The sequence below is a fragment of the Mus musculus genome, chromosome 1, assembly GCF_000001635.26.
Source record: "Mus musculus strain C57BL/6J chromosome 1, GRCm38.p6 C57BL/6J".
NCBI lineage: Eukaryota > Metazoa > Chordata > Mammalia > Rodentia > Muridae > Mus > Mus musculus.
This window is the reverse complement of record NC_000067.6, coordinates 68,364,164-68,384,360: the sequence shown is the minus strand read 5'-3', so window position 1 is coordinate 68,384,360 and position 20,197 is coordinate 68,364,164. Positions and strand designations below refer to the sequence as shown.

Genomic DNA, 20,197 nt, shown 5'->3' with positions numbered 1-20,197 from the left:
CCACTAAATGTCAGGACACAAATCCCACCATAAACCAGGTATTATGTTAGATAAAGCTTGTTTTTCTATGTACATTTCAATGCCTTTGGGACACTCACTTCTCCTTTATGTAAAGTATGGTTCTCTTCTTGGCTGTAGCACTAATTAAATACTTGGTTATCTTGGCTGAGTGTTTGGTCTTGGAGCATATATCCTTGGGGTGACTCTTACATGTATCTTTTCTTGTTTGATAAAAGTTATTAACCTTCCCTGGCCTAATCATGGCAATCTGCAGTAGATTTTTCCTTTGGAGGTTTTCATGAGGACTACAATACCTGGAATCATGCTTTTATATTACAGACTGAAAAGAAAAGCCATCCATACTTTGACTTATTTCTTCCCAAATTATCTGATGATGATTATGATAGTATCTTTCAAATAATTACAAAGCTAAAGTTTCCATTTGTAAAACAAAAATTTGGACTTAATTTCAGGCAATTTGTTTCATATTGTTCTGTGTTTGAATAATCTGTAATAGTATACTATAGGTACATAGTCAGCTTGAGAAATAATCACTTGTTTTTTTCTATAAACAAGTCAATTTCTAGGTCTATCTAGCATTACAGCATGAAGAAATGCCACTGAAATAACTTGTTGATGGAATCAGATTTGTAATGTATTATTAATACATTATCCCTGGGTTTCATATGTATATGAACTTTTCGTATATGAACTTCAAAGGTGATTTAATAAAAACATACTCGATGAAGACATTTTAGGTTTATTAGTTATTATAATTATCCCTGGTTCACTTTCTTTTAACCTCCATCAATTTAAAAATCACATTTTCATTCCTCAGGCTTGCAGTAGCCTTTTAGAAATGAGATGTGTTCATTAACTAACTATGGGCTGTTTGTACTTTAAGTGTGAGGACTTGGACATAAAGAGTTAATGAGAGTAAAACAGGAACAGAGAGAGGGAGACAGATACACACACACACACACACACACACACGACACATATAACACAGTCTCTTAACAGCTAAGTCTTGGGGCTGATAGAAAACTAGAAGGATGTATTATGAAGGGTGTGACATCTGTCCTCAGAAGGGCTTGTTTAATATAGTGCCATGGAACTACCTAATCTGTTCCAATTTGCTACTCATTTTTCTTTGTTATCTGTCTCAGGGATGTCTCATCTCCCCAACTGACTGCTACAGGCTAGCAATCTGTAACAAAAACTCCGTCTCAATCTCAGAGATAATAAAAAAGGGAGGCTACAAGATTAATGACCCACATCATAATTATAAAGCCTCAAACCACAGGCCTTATAAGGCATTTTAGAATTGAAGTCTTTCAGGGTTGAAGAAGCCATGTGGTTCCGTGCTGTGAAAATATCACTCTCTTAGTAAAGGAGATGCTGGCTTATTAAATCTAGGTATGCCACTGTGGTTTTAGCAGTGTTAGAAATGATAGTGAAGAAATGGTTTCTTCCCTTATGGAACTTAGAATAATTTTGTCTTTCTTCATTATCCCATGATAATACCCAGATCTTATTAATCCATAGAAAAGCAAGAGCTGTTTTTGGAGCCAGGTGAAAACAGAGGCTACTGATGCACAATTTCGCACATCTGTCCCACAGGTACCTGTTCATATCCATGATGAAGGAAAACCAGTCTACATTGATCTTTAAGAACTGACTACTTTTCATGGCAGTCATTATAAATAGAGAAATTCTCATAAATTCTTACCTTACACATTTTTATATATAACTGATGTCTTTTCTCACTGAATCGAAATGTAGTCTCGTGCACATACAGACAGACATATGTGCACACTCATGGACACACACACGTACTTGCATGTGCATGTACACACAATTACTAAGGTATAACAGTACACATTCATGAGTAATTACTAAAACTGTGGGAAGAGAACTCTTAGACCAGAGAGCTGAAAGAAGTCAAAACTAATTTGGAATTGCTGATTCCACCAATCAATAGGGAGGAAGAACAAAAGGTGACTTTCTTATAGGAAAAGACAGCTAGGGACGGAGATATGTTATGAGAAAGACTTCAGAGAAAGATTTAACAAATGTTCATACAGGCAGTGCTTTGGATCCCATGGGATGTATTTGGCTGGAATACTGGGTTTAATAACAAGTCTGTCAAATGCAACACTACTTATGTACTAAGCTTGTGAGAAGTTTTAGTTGTTTAGGGATCTCAAACTGTTAACTAGCAACCTAACAAAGATAGCGCATCCTTTGGGCCTTGACTGTACTATCAGTGATACCGTATCTTTTGCACTCACGCAAACATTTCTCCAATGTGTGGGTTTATGTCTCCCTCTTTGGAAGTAGGCGTATCTTCTGGCTCCTTTCCATTCTTCCGTGTAATTGGTCTGAAATACAGAAGACTGTTGAGTTCCAGGATCTGGAGTATTTCTCTTGAATCATGATTTAAGAAACAGTCTTGCCTAGACTCTGGCCTTCACACTTTATTCAAAATGTAGTGAAATCTTGTATGTACAGGCCAGCTCTGACAAAGCACCCCTTCCCTACATTTGATCGTTGTCACACAACTCACCATTTCCAGCCAATCATAAAGGGTTTCATCTGTATGCAATTTTTTTCACTCTATCTTCTTTAATACTCTTTAATAATGTTGTGTTAATTTGGGGGAACTAACATTGATGTCAGATATTTTAAAAAAGTTATTGCACTTCATTTTATCTAACATATCTGTGAAGCAGGTATTACCACCTGTCTTACACGGGGTTTGTTTGTTTGTTTATTTTGTTCTTGTTTTTGTTTTTTGTTGTTGTAGTTGTTGTTTTGTTTTTGGTTTTGGTTTTGGTTTTGAAAATGAGCTGTTAGGCAGGTCCTTGCTCAATATCCTAACAATAGGAGACAGTATGAGTTAGAGGCAGACAAACCTGATTCCAATATGTACATCTTCCCTTTTTACCACCACTTAATTAAAGTTTGTGTCTTTTCTTCTGTCTTTATTTTCTCGTTATGTTTTACCAGCACTTACTTCTTTAAGTGTTTCACACAGGAAGAATGAATGACATGCAGAAGACTAGATGACGATTCTGTAAACTAGTTATGTCTTCAATAATATTTTAACTTCCCTAATTGTGGAAGTGATAGAATAACACATAATAGAATCAAAGCAATTGCCAATTAGAAATTTCAAAACAGGCAAACTTCCCCTTACATTTTGACCACATGCTGAGTGTCTGAAAATCTGATCTGTAATAAAAGAAATACCTCTGGCATCACAAAGATTGTTTTCTTGTTTCTCCCCTGTAAAGTTGAAAATCAAACAATATTATTTACGTCGTAATTTGGACAAACCTGAGGAGGTTATGTGCTAAACAGTCTGTGATGTTGAATATAGAGAGTGCTCGATGCACAGAAACATTTTTGAAGTGGTGGTGTTTGAGGTGCTGATACTATCAACAATAGCATCAGCCTGACGTAAACATCTGTGCTTATTTATAAAAAACAAACTGTGATATGCAGAGTGTAAGGGCGAAGCACAGTAGGAGAGGTTAATTAACCTGTCTGTGAAATAACACAGCAAATGATAGGTGAAAATCGAAATGTTGGCACTTCTCATTGCAAGTGGACTTTGTATTTAATTGTATATGTGTTTATGTGGAATACTGGTTTAGAACTATATTTGTTGGCATTTATATCACTGCCATTCAGTGTGATACTGTTCATTTGGATTCATTGTTTTATTTACCAAATTCTTGTGAAATCTGAATGGTTTACCACCATTAGGGATTTGTTACTCTTCTAGGGCTGTGCCATTTACGCACACAAGAAAGCATATTTCAAAATTTTAATCCACCTTCCTTGGTGATTAAAAGGTCAAATATGATAGATGTGTTCAGAGACCTTTGGCACATTGCAGGCACCAGCCCATCAGTTCAAGCCAGCCAGTACATCAATCCTTTCATCAAGCTTTCTGATATATGTGCCACTCATCCAGAAATCCATACAACTTTTCCAGATCCCATTTAGTTCTTTCAAGGAGGAGATGTTGAAAGACATGCTCAAGTTCATTCTGGCATCCAAAGCATTGCTTTACAAACTCAAAATCTTCTGAAAATATGCCTATAAATTAGTATTATTTTCTTAGTGCTCATTTTAATTAGTGATGTATATTAATCTCCAACATTACCAGAAAAAAATCATAAAGTAAAATAGGTAACTGAATTATGTTACATATAATAGACTTAGACATCCAAACATAAAGACTTGAATAAAACCAGTAAGAGATGCCCATGGAAGGACCATGCCATGGAGAAAAGCAGTAGGTAGGACCATGGTGGCATGGAGGAGAGTGCTGAGTATTGTAGGATACTGAATACCCAAGTAAGGACCATTGCTTTTTTTTTTCAGAGGTAGAAGACCAGCTGATGCTTCATGGTCTGATGGAGATTACAATGTCTATACTGACTACAGATCATAAGTAGGTCAGGGTATAAATTAGGCCAACAATTAAGTTACCATCTTAATTCAAGTATAAGATCTGAAAGGTAGCAGTGTGGTAACTTACTAATTTATTCTGTCCTGACTTCCATATGTACCTTGAATTCCTATCATTGCCATTTCTCTCCCAGACATATTTCTATTTGCAGGGGGCACTTAAGCAAAATGGAAAATCACAAACACCTTCGAAGTTTGTGCCACATTGACTTGATGAAAATTAGTTCTTCCAATAGATTCCCCTCCCTGCTGCTGTTCTAAAGAGAAATGGTGTACAGTGGTAGCCATTGACTAGAAGTCAGGTATCGAATCCCTGAAGAAGGAATGCATAGGACTGCAGACTAAATATGCTAGGTTTTATACTTCTATTTGAAATCTATCTTCATCATATGAGAATAAATGATATTCTAAATCATTGACTATAGAATATAAATTTATCTAGATTTTTCTTTTAAAAAGTCTAGTTTAACAACATTGACATTAAATATCTCTTCTTTAGAAGTGTTTTACTTAAAGTATTTCAGTTGAATAACTAGTTATTTAATTTACTGTGACATGAAATAAACTCTGAGCATTTTTTTTGGTTTTTTTTTTTTGAATTCTTATTTTTTTTCTTCCAAGTAGGTATAGTCACCTAACACATTTTGATTATAGGAATGTATGAAAGATAAAATTTCTATTTAATCATTAACTTTCAATTTAAGAGGCATAATAGGAATTGGAAGGAGAAATTCAATTTCACATAATTAAATGACCCATCATAAAGCAGATGATAATAAGTGCATAAGTATCTGTGAAATGTTCAGCTGTGTGTGTGTGTGTGTGTGTGTGTGTGTGTGTGTGTGTATGTGTGTGTGTACATATGTATGTATGTATAATGTCCTCTCACTTCCAAAGCTGAGGGAGCATCATGAAATCAAGTTCATAAAAACTGTAAAAGCCAAAGATCAGGGAAAACCAGGATGCATCTAACTTCTGCATATGCCAGAAACTCTGTACTTATGAAGCCATAGCAAGTGTGGTTACTTTCGAGTACACTGAGGTGGAGTAAGTCATAAGACTCACTCGCAGCTGATGAGCTGTTGACTGACAGTTGCCTGCTTTTAGTGGAGAATGAGTTTTCTTTAAGATTGTGATTGCTGACCAGCCAACCAAGGTGAGTGTAGATTCCTATACCTGTTGGTATATGGGAGACAAGACTGGACACTGTAAGTTATATAAGAAGAAAAATTAGAGGCTATGGCTTTGAATGGGAATATCTACAAAGTCAAGAACCATTAGGAAAGAGAGTAGTGAGTTATTGTAATCAAAATACGTGCAGGAAATTATTAAATGATTGATAAAATACAATAAGATGAGATAAAAATAGAAAGAAAAAATACAATCAATTTTCATAACACATAATGTTGAAATAAATAATCAAATAAATATATCAAAGTGTTCTCACATGAGTGAATAGAAGACACTCAAATCATAAAATGAAGCAATTCCAAATAACAGAAACATAATTAATTCATACAAGTTTCTGGAACACATTGTGATTTTACCACTCATTAGGATCTCCTGTGTATTTAAATTTGAAGACTCTATGTTAGTTTTACCTCTATAGGGGTAAAGAAAAATATTGAAATATTCTATAAATCAGAAAGATAACACAGGAATGTAAGACAGGCTGCTAGATTTTTATTTTACAATCTATAAAGTTGAAGGAATAGAAATCCAGCATCTGACCACACTTAAAAACTAGAGTATTAATATAAAAAATGTGGCCACGATGCTAACAGTGCATAGAGATACATGCCCAGTCAAAAACATATATATTGCACTCTGTCGCTTCGGAATCAGCAGTATGCGAAATTTGTAGACTGTTTTGTGTAAACGTGGTTTTCAGTGCCTTGTGCCTCAATGAAATGAACATCTCACACAGGTTGCTAAGGCTATGCCCTGATTTTATGAAACCATAATCAAAAACCAATTGAGGGCAAACTATATCATTTCAATCTCTCCAAGACTAAATCCAAATCCATGAATTCTTTGGCTAAGTCAAGCCCAGGTGTTTAGAGGTAGATATTAACAAGATATAACCTCACACCACAGTTCTAATCTTCATGTAAAATAATCTCAATATACCCTACATTTTTGCTCCCCTAAGCGGAGTTGGTTCAGAATGCTGAAAATGAATTGGATAAGTCTGTGAGTATGAGTATCTCATTCCTTTTCCTTCAGCACTGGAAAAACTAGGCATTGGAACCAAACTCAGGAAGCGCATTCTCTGTATGTCCAAATTCTCCCTATCATATATATTTTATTAATAATAAGCACTGAAGCTATAATAGCCATGCCATTTTCTCTGCTGATTTTAGGATACTGCAATCCCCTGTAAGCTGGGGGTTGACTTGTTCATCTTTCCTACACCAATAATAGAGACTGGTTCAACATAGACTTTCAATGAAGTTTCTTCTTTCATGTTTTGAATCATATCATTTTTCTTTCGTTCTTTCCACAGTAAAAGTATTTTTAAGAGGTCAGGGCTTCGAGTTTTCTAAAGGACTAGGAAACAATCTGAGGATGTGCCTGCACTGCCTTTAGCTAGAGGCAGTTTGAGGACATAATCCTTTATGTCTGCCAGTGGCTTCATATTTTGTGACTCTTCAGCTGTCTAGCTGTATTACTTGCAGAGAACATTATGGGGTAGAGATTGAATCCCATCTCTCCTGCCAGGCACTCACACAACAGGCAAAACTCGTAGCATGAATTTATGACTCTTAAAGCATAAAAGATGTTCAAGGACTCTAGTTACCTAAAGAACACGTGAAAGCTACATTTCTAATAGCATCTGCTGGACCAGTATAAAAGATGAAAATCCTTAGTCACTTTTGCTATCTTCCATGATAAACCGTGCATCATCAAAGCAAATGGATTATGTGTGAATTAAAAGAATACTGGTGTAGGATAATTTATTTAAATACACACACACACATGCATGTACAGACATATGAAATAAAATTGTTTTGAAATTTTTATTATTTCATATCTTTGGCTGACTAAAATGACAGAAGATATTAATTTAAATAATTGCTATCACTAAGCTATTTAAAAAACATCAGATTTGTGTGTGTATGTATGTGTGCGTGTGTAATAATGGCATATTTATTATACAACTTTAGAAGAATTTTCACGTTCTTCTATACTCATAGATTTCTCAGCTATCAGCAGAGAATCTTCTTTTTGCATCAGATGGTAACAAATACAATGACCCACAAACAGACAATATGCAGAGAGTAAAATCTTAGACTTAAATTAGATTTCTCCATCAGTTCCACCATTCAGAGCTTGGAGAATATATGAAAGAGGAGGCAATAAGAGTATAAGTACCAGAGGAGATGGAGGACATCTAGGAAGCAATACCCTATAAATCAACAGGATTGATGCACACATGAACTCACAGAGTTTGAGGCAGCACACACTGGGCCAGCGTGGGATTTTACTAGATGGGGTCCTAGAGCTGAAAAGAGATACTCCTATTCCTCTACCAGAAGCTACTCAGATGATAACCACTTGGAAATAAAAATTTGTTTTTTCAAAGGGAGTCTGTCTGGAAACAAACATTATATATATATATATATTCTTATACCAGAATCCTTTGTCCTTTGTGTGCCTATTGTTGCTTACACTTTAGTGCTTAGCACTTTTATAGGATTCTTGTGTTTGAGAACAACTGGGTTTTCATTTCATGGGCCTTCTTTTGGGCTCTTCTTCAATTTATTTTTCTATCCTATTCTCACGTGTCATTTTTGTTTTATCTAATATATATTCTTTTATTGTCCCTTATGACCCACTTTGTTTTCTAATAAGACAGAGGCAGGTGGATCTGGGTAGTCAGAGAAGTGGAGAGGGTGAGTAAAGGGAGGGGAAACTGTCATCAGATACATTATGTGAGAAGGAAATCTGTTTTTGATAAAGGCAGTAAATAAAAGTTTGCTTCATCACAAAAATAAAATTATTAAACTAAATTGTGGTGAACAACCGTGTATGCTTGAGATGGATATGGATAGGCTTTGAAAGCAATGGTAAATTCATATAATTTTCCTCTTTATTCATTCTAGGATCTGACGTATTTTTCTCTTTAAAGAACTCATTTAAACACTATACTCCTTGGAGTAGTTTGTCAAACTAGATCTTAATAAAGTACTAGGAATAGATATGAGTTTTGGCTATTTATTGCATCAGACTTCAGGACTGTGGAAATTTCTTGTACCCGGGAATAGAATTAAGGAAGTGTGTTTCAAATAAGATAGTGGACTTGGGTGTGTCTTTGAGAGGCAAACAGGGATCACTTAAAGAGGCTTCTTCTCCTCTCACCAAAATATTCCTAGCGATCTGCCTCCATATAGACAATGTGATGAAGAATCAACATGGTGTACACATAGCATTTTCCCATTTCACCAGATACTGCATGAACTTTCTCGGTGTGGCTGGGTCCTCCTCTAGGCTCTAAAACCATCATGAGTGAAACTGTTATAAAAGGTTTAATTAACAGTGGTGTAGCTGTCTCATGTGAGGCTATGCCAGTGCTCACAGTCACCTATAGGATGGAACACAGGGCCCCCAATGGAGAAGCTAGAGAAAGCACCCAAGGAGCTAAAGGGATCTGCAACCCTATAGGTGGAACAACAATATGAACTAACCAGTACCCCCAGAGCTCATGTCTCTAGCTGCATATGTATCAGAAGATGGCCTAGTCGGCCATCACTGGGAAGAGAGGCCCCTTGGTCTAGCAAACTTGATATGCCCCAGTACAGGGGAACACCAGGGCCAAGAAGTGGAAGTGAGTGGGTAGGGGAGTATGGTGGGGGGAGGTGGAGTGGTAATAGCATTTGAAATGTAAATGAAGAAAATATCTAAGAAAAAATTAAAACAAAACAATACAAAATAAAACAAAAAACAAAACAAACAAACAAAAAAAAACAATGGTGTCCTGCCTGCATGATATGATAGTGCACTGCTGAAACAAATCTTGTATGAGCCAATATCTGACAGCCTTTAAGACCCACTCCACAAGTTGGAAACCATACACACAACTGTACCTCGCTCAGGCGACCACAGATCAGAGACTTAATAGCTCAGAGATCTAGTGTACACCCTAATATTACAGTTCTACTAAAATAATGCAGTAAATGCCTCCTAATAACGTTTTCCTGAACTAAAGATCAGTACCCTCCTTAGCTATCATCAAAGAAGCTTGTTCCTGCAGTACACATAGGAACAAGGAAAGAGACCCACAGACAGACATTAGGCAGAGAGAGAGAAACCTCAGAGGACTCGGTCCTAAACTGTTTTTCTCCATCAAATTTCTCCTCTTAAGCCAAACCAAACCAAAACATCTAACCCATCAAACAAATGAACAAAAGAACCCTGAGAAAACAGAGAAAGTAAGAGCCTGAGGAGATAGCAGACACTATGGAAACAAGGCCCTCTAAACCAACAGGATTAACATACATCTAAACTCACAGAGACTGGGGCACAATATGTAGGGACTGAAAATGCTTGTAGCAGTTTGTGTCATAGATCTGAAAGGAGACGTGGGCAAAAGGCCTTATTGCAAACTCAGGAGTTATCTACAATTGATAACCACTAGCAAATGGAAATTTAGTCTTCTTGAAGGGAGTCTCACTGGGGAAAGAACTAAGGGTAAGCTGGAATCCCATCAGTATACCATCAACAGACAGTTAACAAGCCCATCAGTATACTGTCAGCAGAAAGTTAACTCAGCAGCAGGCTTGGAGGTTTCTTATCTGGAGTTGTGACAGAGTTTGTTGTTGTTATTATTTAATATTATGTTATTTTTCATTTTATTTTATTTTATTTATATATTTTTATCCCCTTTGCTCTGCAGGAGTTCTCTCTCTCTCTCTCTCTCTCTCTTTGCGTGTGTGTGTGTGTGTGTGTGTGTGTGTGTATGGAAGGGGAGGTGGAGAGGAACTGAGAGAATTAGAGGGAAGTGAAACAGCAATTAGTGTATATTATGTGAGAACAAAATCAATTTTCAATAAAAATAGACATAGAAATAAAAATGAAAGAACATGTTTGAAAAAATCCATATTGAAATAACCCTATCTCTCTTTATGATGTAATTATTAGGAAGAAAAGTACAAGCATATGTAATAAAAAATTAAAATGTATTGAATTATTCTTTGACACATACAGAGGGAAACCTCTGAACTCAGGGAATCAAAGCTTTCCATTTCAAAACACGCCTAAGTTAATTTTGAAGTTCATGAAATTATAGTCCTGTCTGTTTTCATTCAATATTTTTACAGTTGATACTTTATCCAGTACCTAATATATAAGAAAATAGGGTTCATACATATGAAGTTCTTAAGAATAGAGAAAAGAAGGGGAGCTGGCAAGAAGTTTTATTGGTTAATTTCTTACCATGCTGAACTCACGGTTATTATAGAAACCCTTTACCACATTATATCTTTGATGGTTATATGTAGTAGAAATTGTGGAAGTAAATGCAATTCGGATGCTTTGTTCTTATTTGGGGCTTTTGTTTTGTGCTGGTGTAATTGCTGTGTTTTGATACAAGGCTTCATATAGCCCAGACTTGTGTCCAGAATCTACTGCCTATACTTCAACTGGAAATATGCACCACCATATGAGGCTTTTGCACATATTTAAAACATTTAATTATATATACCTTCATATACTCCAGTTACCTACAAGAATCAAATCAGGTAGAGGATAAATACATAGCAAATGGTTACTTCCAAAAGAAGACTTGCAGCATCCTGGTCACATATGGTAGCACTAACTGCATTGCAATAACATAGTGAAAATAATGTTGGTCTTTCCTTTAAAAACCACAGTGCAGTGTATTCTCTGGACAGAAAGTGTAGAAGCTCTTCAAGATAGGAGAGGCTGACCCTCTGTAAAAGCAGACTTCAAGTAAGTAAACCTCCCTAGTGTGATAGAAAGCTGGCATATGCAGTCCAAGCAGTCTTAACTGTGGGTACCAGCAGCTCAGCTGTTCTTTACAAAGAACACTGAGGATGCTAAAGATAGGCATTCCCAGAGAAGCTGCTGGTGGTAGCATCCTTTCCACAATTATACAGGATTTTGATAAATACTGATATATACATGAAGTCAACCAATTGACATTTCATAATGAGAAGGTAAACAAGATGAAATTATTAACATCTCTTTGGGTGTATACTATATAACATGTTTCAAAATAGTAGAGCTATGTCATGATTGTATGACAAAAACTGCAGACATTATTTTCAGTGACATTTCACTCTTAAAAGTTTAAATGTGCTGGGCGGTGGTGGCGCACGCCTTTAATCCAAGCACTTGGGAGGCAGAGGCAGGCAGATTTCTGAGTTCAAGGCCAGCCTGGTCTACAGAGTGAGTTCAAGGACAGCAACGGCTATACAGAGAAACCCTGTCTCAACCTCCCACAAAAGTTTAAATGTATTTTGAATATATAAATAAACAATGTCCATATTTATGTATGTAACATACTGATTCTGGAAACAAATCTTAGGTTAGTAATTGAAACTCCAAAAGAAAAATTTCAACTCAACCAGAAATAAATAGAATACTAAAGTGACTGTTTGTGATTATGTTTGGTGTCACTTTTTTCTATTTCCCTTTATTTTTTATATTTTAAATGAGTAACATTCTAACTATGAAGAGTAAAAGTTAAATATTTTATTATTCCAAACACAATTAAAGAAGTCGTAGATTAAATGGTAGATTATTCTCTACTCTAGATAGCTTCAATTAAAAGTGGATCTTCAGTCCACTTAAAGAATGAATATAAAAGTCCTTAGTGAATTCATTAAAAGGCTTCATCTACTTTCTCATAAAAAAATTGTCCTCAAAAATTTTTCATTTCTTATTCTGACTCACAGTCCTCTCTAATTTCTGATGGCCCAAATAAGATTTACTTAGGTTTATTAATTTGCAACAAAGGAACTCCAGTAAATTTTTAATAATAATAATCATTATCACTGATTAAAATTATATTGTTTGCTCCAGATGGAATTCTTTTCCTGGAAGCAAGAATGAGTTTGCATTGTGAGAATGTAATGTGTTTAGACCCAAACAGGCAGATGGCAGAATGACAGACTACCACACACTCATGATGTCAGTAGCTGTATCTCACCAACGCTTGCTTTAAATAAACTCTGTTGCCAAAAGAATCCCCATACTTTTCAAAAGATAACTAGACTTGAGAGCCTAAACATTACGTGAGGTTGGACATGGTTCTTTTTCATTTCCAAAAATAGACTCCCATGAAGTCTAAGTTTCAGGCAAAGGAAGTATCAGTCAGGTGTAGTTTATCAGTGAGAGTTGTTGATCTTTGTAGATTACCTGGTCACTCTCATTAGACAGGGAAAACTGGTAAGTAGTAACAGTTCTCCGTTAAGGATTTTAGAAGTGTGATTCAAGGGAGGACTGTCATATTTGGTATAACTAATATTTTTAAGATGTAGTTATCCTAGTTAAAGATGTTGAATTTGTAGTTAATGATATAAAATTAACAAGATTCTTAAAAAAACTATCTTTAAAAAGGCTTTAGTCTTTAATAGCTTTTCATGGATGCTTAATTTTAAAGGGAAGTCAGTGGTACACTGAGGTTTGGAGTGAAATTCAGAAATAAGTTTCAAGGAAAGTCCTTTCACGTGGTTTCCTCAGTTAATGTGCCTCTTTTATGTATTCCTGGAAATCTCTGTGTGGAACAGATGTATCCACTGAGGCAAACACATATAGATGAAACTTTGACCCTAATTCTTATAGAATTCCATCTGAAAAGTGAGATAGCAACATCTTAGGCATATATATTAAACAGCTGACATTAAGCTTCCTTAAACTTTGCACTTTTTATCTCCTTGATTTTGCCTCTAATCCTGATGCTTTATGATTCGCTTGACTATATGTTCTTGTTCTCATAGACCTCAGCTTCTTCCTTCAAACCATTATTCCTTAATTTTTAGTGGTGGTTGTGAGTTTTAGAAGCTATATTAAGTAGAATAGATTAATGAAACAGCAATGCCCAATAATCAAAGTGAAAGCATATTACTATTTACTTATTTAAAAGATTACATCTAGGTTTATTTCCTTTTCATGTAAAGTGCAAGACAATTTCACGTATCAGGACACTGTGGTTCGGTTTCTGATACAAAGGACATGCAGATGTTGGCACATAGATGAATATATTTGGGGTTTATATCTCAATTCTATCACAACATAAAAGCCTCATCCTATACAAGAGTATTTCATTGAAAAGGTACAAGAGTGAAAAGATATAGTGAACTTGAACTTTCCCATTCTTCTTCCTTCTGTGCAGGTGGAAGATGCCATAAGTCTTGCACTGGCCGATGCTGGGGACCCACAGAAAATCACTGCCAGACCTGTAAGTTTGCAATAGTATATGGCTTGAAAATGTCAGTAGTTTATCATGGAATCTCCTCACAATTCTGATCACCTGCAGTGTGCAATGAGCTTCATTTGCTTCCATCAGAATAAGCTATTAATATATTGCTTTCAAATGAAACAGTACATAATTGCTTCTCTTATTTCTTTGTGGTTTCTCATTTAATGACCTCCATTGCACATTTGTCATGACATTTTTCTCTGACTTTGAAGTCTGTGTATCAGTAAAATTAGGAGATTCAAAGGCATAAAAATTCATATTAAATCAATTTCAAATACATTGGTACTGAATTAAATTTCCCAAGTATTTATATTGTCATTCATGGATTACAAAAATAAAACTGCAAGAAGGAACCTGTACCTGTTTGTTCAAAGCCCTGAATATGGCACACACATGTAGGCTACATGGCTAATGTGTTTACTATCACGACTGTTACGAACAAACTTACTCGTAGATTATGCTTCCTTTTAACATTCAATTTCAGTGTGTGTGTGTTAGTATGTGCACATTATTATAAACAGTAGGTTCTTAACTCAGTCTTTAACTAATAGGAGCAGTAACTGTCATCATTGATAGGACATGGGAAACAAAGAGTGGCACTGCAAAGGTCGAGGGCTAAGAATGACCATTGTCCTTAGAGTCTTTGCTGTGTATGGATGAAACCTGGGCTAGATCCCCAGCCCTAAACACATATACAATACCTTTAGCATTCTTAAATTTTTACTATACTCAAAATATACATGATATTTCATCAATCTTGTGAATAAATAATTTCTCTTATATTTGACAAAAAAGCTCTATGCAAGTGATAAACTCCTGCCATGCATTAAAAACCAACATTTAAAAAAAATAAGGAACAGGTTGGTGATAACATGAAATGCACATTTTGATATCATAGAAAACAAAAATATTGAAAATTTAAAACAGGCAAATATTGCTCAATGTCATCATTTTAGATAAAATTTTGAAGATTTCACATTTATCTCAGTTCATGACATTGTTTTAATAAAGAAATAATAAAATAAATTATTATAGCATAAGCCAATTTTGATAGCATAAGCCAGCAATGGTGGGTATACAGAAAGAATAACCCTCAAAGGTAAAATATTCTTAAATTTATTAAATTATGTATATTTTAGTATTCAAATTGAAGAAATATAAACAGAATCACATAAAATTGTCAGCCATCCATTGGTATTCATCATAAAATTCAGAAAATAATTTCTATAGATAAAAAATGCATGACTAAATGCCTTTCCCATTTTTACTCACAACCGCTTATTATGTTATCTATGTGTTCATTAGCTTTCTGTTACCGTAAAACATATCTGTAAAATGATAAATATGTAAGGTTAAAAGTTGATTCTGGCATGCAGCTTTGAACGTTTTGGCCATGGAGTGATTGGTTCTGTTAACCATGGGCATGTTGCCAGCTAGCATCCACAGCATGGAGAATATGGGTGAGAAAATCTGATGAGACATTGAAGAGAAGTTAAATACAGAAAGAGGTCATAAGTGGGTATTAGCCCAGAAACCTAGAATACCCAAGATACAATTTCCAAAAACACAAAAAAATCAAGAAGAAAGACCAATTTGTGGATCTTTCATTCCTCCCTAGAATAGGGAATAAAATATCCATGGAAGGAGTTGCAGATGCAAAGTTTGGAGCTAAGACAAAAGGATGGACCATACAGAGACTTCCCCATGCGGGGGTCCATCCCATGATCAGCCACCAAATGCATACACGATTCCATATGCCAGCAAGATTTTGCTGAAAGGACCCTGATATAGTTGTCTCATGTGAGACTATGCCAGTGCCTGGCAAACACAGAAGTGGATGCTCACAGTCAGCTATTGGATGGAACACAAGGCCCCCAATGGAGGAGCTAGAGCAAGTACCCAAGGAGCTGGAGGGGTCTGCAACCCTATAGGTGGAACAAAAATATGAACTAATCAGTACCCCCAGAGCTTGTGTCTCTAGCTGCATATGTAGCAGAAGATGGCCTAGATGGCCATCATTGGGAAGAGAGGCCCTGTGGTCTAGCAAATGTTATATGCCCCAGTACAGGGGAATGCCAGGGCCAAGAAGTGGTAGTATGTGGGTAGGGGAGCAGGGCAGAGGGAGGGTATAGGGGACTTTTGGGATAGCATTTGAAATGTAAATGAAGAAAATATCTAATAAAAAAAAGAGGTCAGGATCAAATCATCCTCAAGAGGAGTACCCTCCTAGTACTAGAAACTGTCCCCGCAGCCCTCACTTTTTTAGTGTCTACTGTTTTCAAATGATACCGTGAGTTAGGGACCATGTCATTAATATCATAAGTTTTAGAACATATTCAATACAAACTATAGTATACATTTAACTTTATTTTTCACTTATAACATCTGTTTGATCTATACATTTATTCAAAGGTACATCATCTAAAAAATGAATAATATGTTAAGTCCTTCATATTCTGATTCTCTATTAATTTTATGAATTTATCACTTTCTAATACATGAATTTCTTTTTTAAAGAATCTACAGCTTCTTGGATTTAGGGGTTTGAGTGTATTGTTTTGTTCTGGTTTCAGGACTCCATAAATCACTACTGCACTTATATTATCTCTACCCTGCACTCACTTTCCTCCAACTGCCCCTGTGTTCCTGAGAGCTCCTTGAATTCATGACCTCTCTTTAAGTATTGTTTTATACATTATATGTACACAAACACACATAAACACACACAAAAACATATTTATATAGCCTTTGCATGCATTTAGTGTTGTTCATACATGTATTTCCTTGCGGCTGATCACTTGGGAACAGGTAATCCTTGAGGGTTTAATCCTTGGAGAGTCTGTCAATCTATCTCTCAGCAGCCATTACCTTTAACAATTTTTCTAGGATTTTAGTCTTGTGAAAATTCCCCCACCCATAATAGCATGTCAACTTGTGTTACTGACATTGACATTATGCGGGTCTTGCATAGGCAACCATATTTTTGAGATTTTATGGGTACACTTTTCCTATCATGCATAGATGACACTACCTCACAGACTATGCCCTCACCTTCTGAATCTTAGAAGTTAATCACCCTCATCTACAATATTCTCTGGGTCTTCTTTGTAGTGCTGGTGTTGTAAAAGTATCAAGTGAAATTCACAGCCAATTGTCTGCATTTTAGAGTTGTGGATATATAAAATGGTCTCTGGTGCAAAAAGAAGCATCTTCGATGAATGAGAGCTACAATTACATGTTGGTGAAATGATAAGAATTTAGAATGCAGGAATTATACTTTAGGAAAAATCATCTGTAGAGTCTCTTCTACACTCAACCATACCAGTCATGATGAAATTGTTGGCTAGAATTCCAGCACCAGGTTTGAGTTCCTTCCTAATGATGACTTACCTTCAATTAAACAGCTGTTGGTTACCCCTAAGATATAACTGTCACTATTGTACCTTAAGGATTTATTGTCATGCTTGTTCTTGTTCTGGTTTGGAGGTTTTTCTGTTGTGTAGTTCTTTTCTTTTCTTTCTTGAAGCCTGCATAACATCTTTACATAATGTGGGAGACAATCCTTCACATACCTTATGTACAATGGGAGATCAATTCCTTCAAATCTTGTGTTGAAATTTGTGATGTCTTCAACAATAAGATTTTCATTTTCAAGTCATGTTAGACAGCCAAGAGCTATTCAATGTCCCTTATTACTTGGGGAGGCTCTTAAGCACTCTGAGCCAACAATTCTGAGGGAGAATTTTTTTTAATGCATGGCACTAAGGATTTTGTTAGGTAACACAGGCTATTGTGGGGAGTATTATCAACCAAACAAGCATAATTTCATTAAAACTATACACATAGATGACAGACAGACAGACAGACAGATAGACATGCATGCATGCACACACACACGCACACACGCACACACGCACGCACACACTAAACATCTCCTTATGTCTTTTTCAAAAGTTGTCAGTATTATTTATGTCCACTTCCTCTGACTCCCTCTATAATGCTCTCTCTTCCTCTGTCTCAGTTAAATTCCTTCTTGATTTCCCTACTGCTTTCTTTAACCATGTGTACTTATTCTCCACTCTTTAGAGCTCTCTCAACCTGACCTGTTTTGTCCATGCATATAAGCATGAATTTCCATAGTATTAGTTCTTAGAAGTGGCATTTCTATGAGGTAACTCGCTTATATGTTTGCACATTCGTAGAGATCACCAACACAGAATCACATTTTTGGCAACAATTACTGCTGCCAGGGTAAATATGTGCCAGTGCACATTTTTTCTATTCCTTGACTAATAGCACATTCACAACAGTTTTTAGCTTTTACTAAATGATTAGTATAGAAAAACAAACCTGCAAGTGGTTGTAGATGTCAATGAACTCACTTAGTAGAAACAATATTCTATGGCAGGGATTTTTTTAACAAGAATTTTAAACCAGATTCTAAACTAAAACTATGTTCCTATGGGAAATACAGTATTTGGTGACAGTATAAAATAATTCCAAACCTAATCACATGGTGCTGGGCTGGTGTTGCTTATCAAGAATTGATGCCAGACCTTATGGTGATGCAATGGAGAGACATGGAAGTCGACAAAAACGCACAGGTACTAATGGGCTTTTCACAACAAATAGCTTCTGAAAACTGAGGACTGCAGACATGGATGGTCACAGCCAGCTTTTTGAATGTAAGTGGTAAGGGTCAAAGCTCAGGTCTTCCTGCTTGTACAGCACATATATTCACCCATAATGAAACAGTCACAGCCCCATATTACCTTTTCAAAGGGTTTTGCTATATTCTAGTGTAGTGGAAAAGAGAGACCTTACTAAGAAACCCACTACTCTACTGTTTGTACAGAAAAATCACAAAATACAAGATGATTTCGTTTACCTATTATTTCTGCATAGAAATTAAGGTCACTATCTCTTTTCAGCCTTTTGGCTAAGAGCAAGTTTAGAAATTAAGCTCACAATAACATTATAATACAAAATCCACTTAATGGTAACCATATATTCTCCACATTCTATAAATTTATATATATATATATATATATATATATATATATATATATATATATATATATATATTTATCCAAGTACAAATTTTAGTATACTATATATTATCACAGAATCTAATAGCCTATAAGATGTTTCTATTTTAATGTTTTTAAAGATAAATTTCTTGCAAATTAAGGAGGACAATGATCTTTTTCTGTAAGCTGGAGATTGTCATATTTGTATAGCTGATACTGGGTTTAAGCCTCTGTATTTGAATCCGAAGCTTGTTCGGTCTCCACACCATGTTGCAGAGGGCACTGCAATGGTATGTTAGCTTTGAACATCCTCGTATAGACAGGGGGTTGGAAGGGGGTATGGGATGGAGAACAGTTGGAGGGTATACCAGAAGGGGAATAAAATCTGGAGTATAAAATAAAAGATTAAATAAAATTAAAAAGAGAGAGAAAAGAAATCAGTCACGTGATAGAAATCACAGTCGTTCTGCTTCTTGTCATGCGTCAACAACTCCATTTAAATTTCAGTTACCATGTCTATAAATTGAATGGTTATTCTCAACTCCAGAGGGTTGATTTCTTTTTTCTTTTTTTTAGAAAGGGATTCTATTCAATGTTAAAGTTGGAATACATAAGCATTTTGGGGTATAGACTAATGACCCAATGATTAACAATAGTATAATAACTGAAGGAAGTGTGTTGGAAGCAGTTTTTCATGATAAGTGAATGAAATGATATGGGAGACAAACTCTACAGCTCAGTCTAACCTGGAGATGTCTACAACACATCTGCTGTCCAGAGCAAAGGATGAGAAACAGGACTGAGGGAAGTGAAGGCTGTTTGCCCTTGCCTTTCACGCAGATTCTTTTCCTCTTCCCTTGAGTTACTTACCAGATAAACCACTTATACATATTTATAGAAGAGAGCAAATTATATTTTGGAACTACTCAGACACATAAGTATAATAAGGCCCAAGTTTTATAATTATAAAAATAATTTCACATTTCAGTGATAATTAGGTTTCGTGGAAGATTCTGTGGGGATGAGAAATCCCTCTGAGCTTTCACAGAGGTGAATTACAGTCAACCCAGAATTCTAGTCTCCCCTTAGATTTTCCTCTGTGGTTCCTCCGTGAACTAATATGACTTACAATGAATTTCACAGAATTTACAATATTTGTTGATGCTTTTGATAATATTCTACTTAACTGTTTGTCCATAACATGTGCAAGATGTAGTCTTAGTTTACAAATTACTTCTTT

At 35.7% G+C, this 20,197-nt stretch overlaps 1 protein-coding gene across 5 annotated transcripts in view; it reads left to right on the top strand.

Moving 5' to 3' along the window:
- The window catches only part of Erbb4 (erb-b2 receptor tyrosine kinase 4), a 1,076,693-nt gene that overhangs the window by 724,216 nt on the left and 332,280 nt on the right, over positions 1-20,197 (top strand). For all 5 annotated transcript variants that reach the window (XM_006495692.4, XM_006495693.4, NM_010154.2 and 2 more), the window contains exon 5: positions 13,841-13,906. In XM_006495692.4, the coding sequence (XP_006495755.1) occupies positions 13,841-13,906 (66 nt within the window). The remainder of the gene's footprint in view (positions 1-13,840; positions 13,907-20,197) is intronic.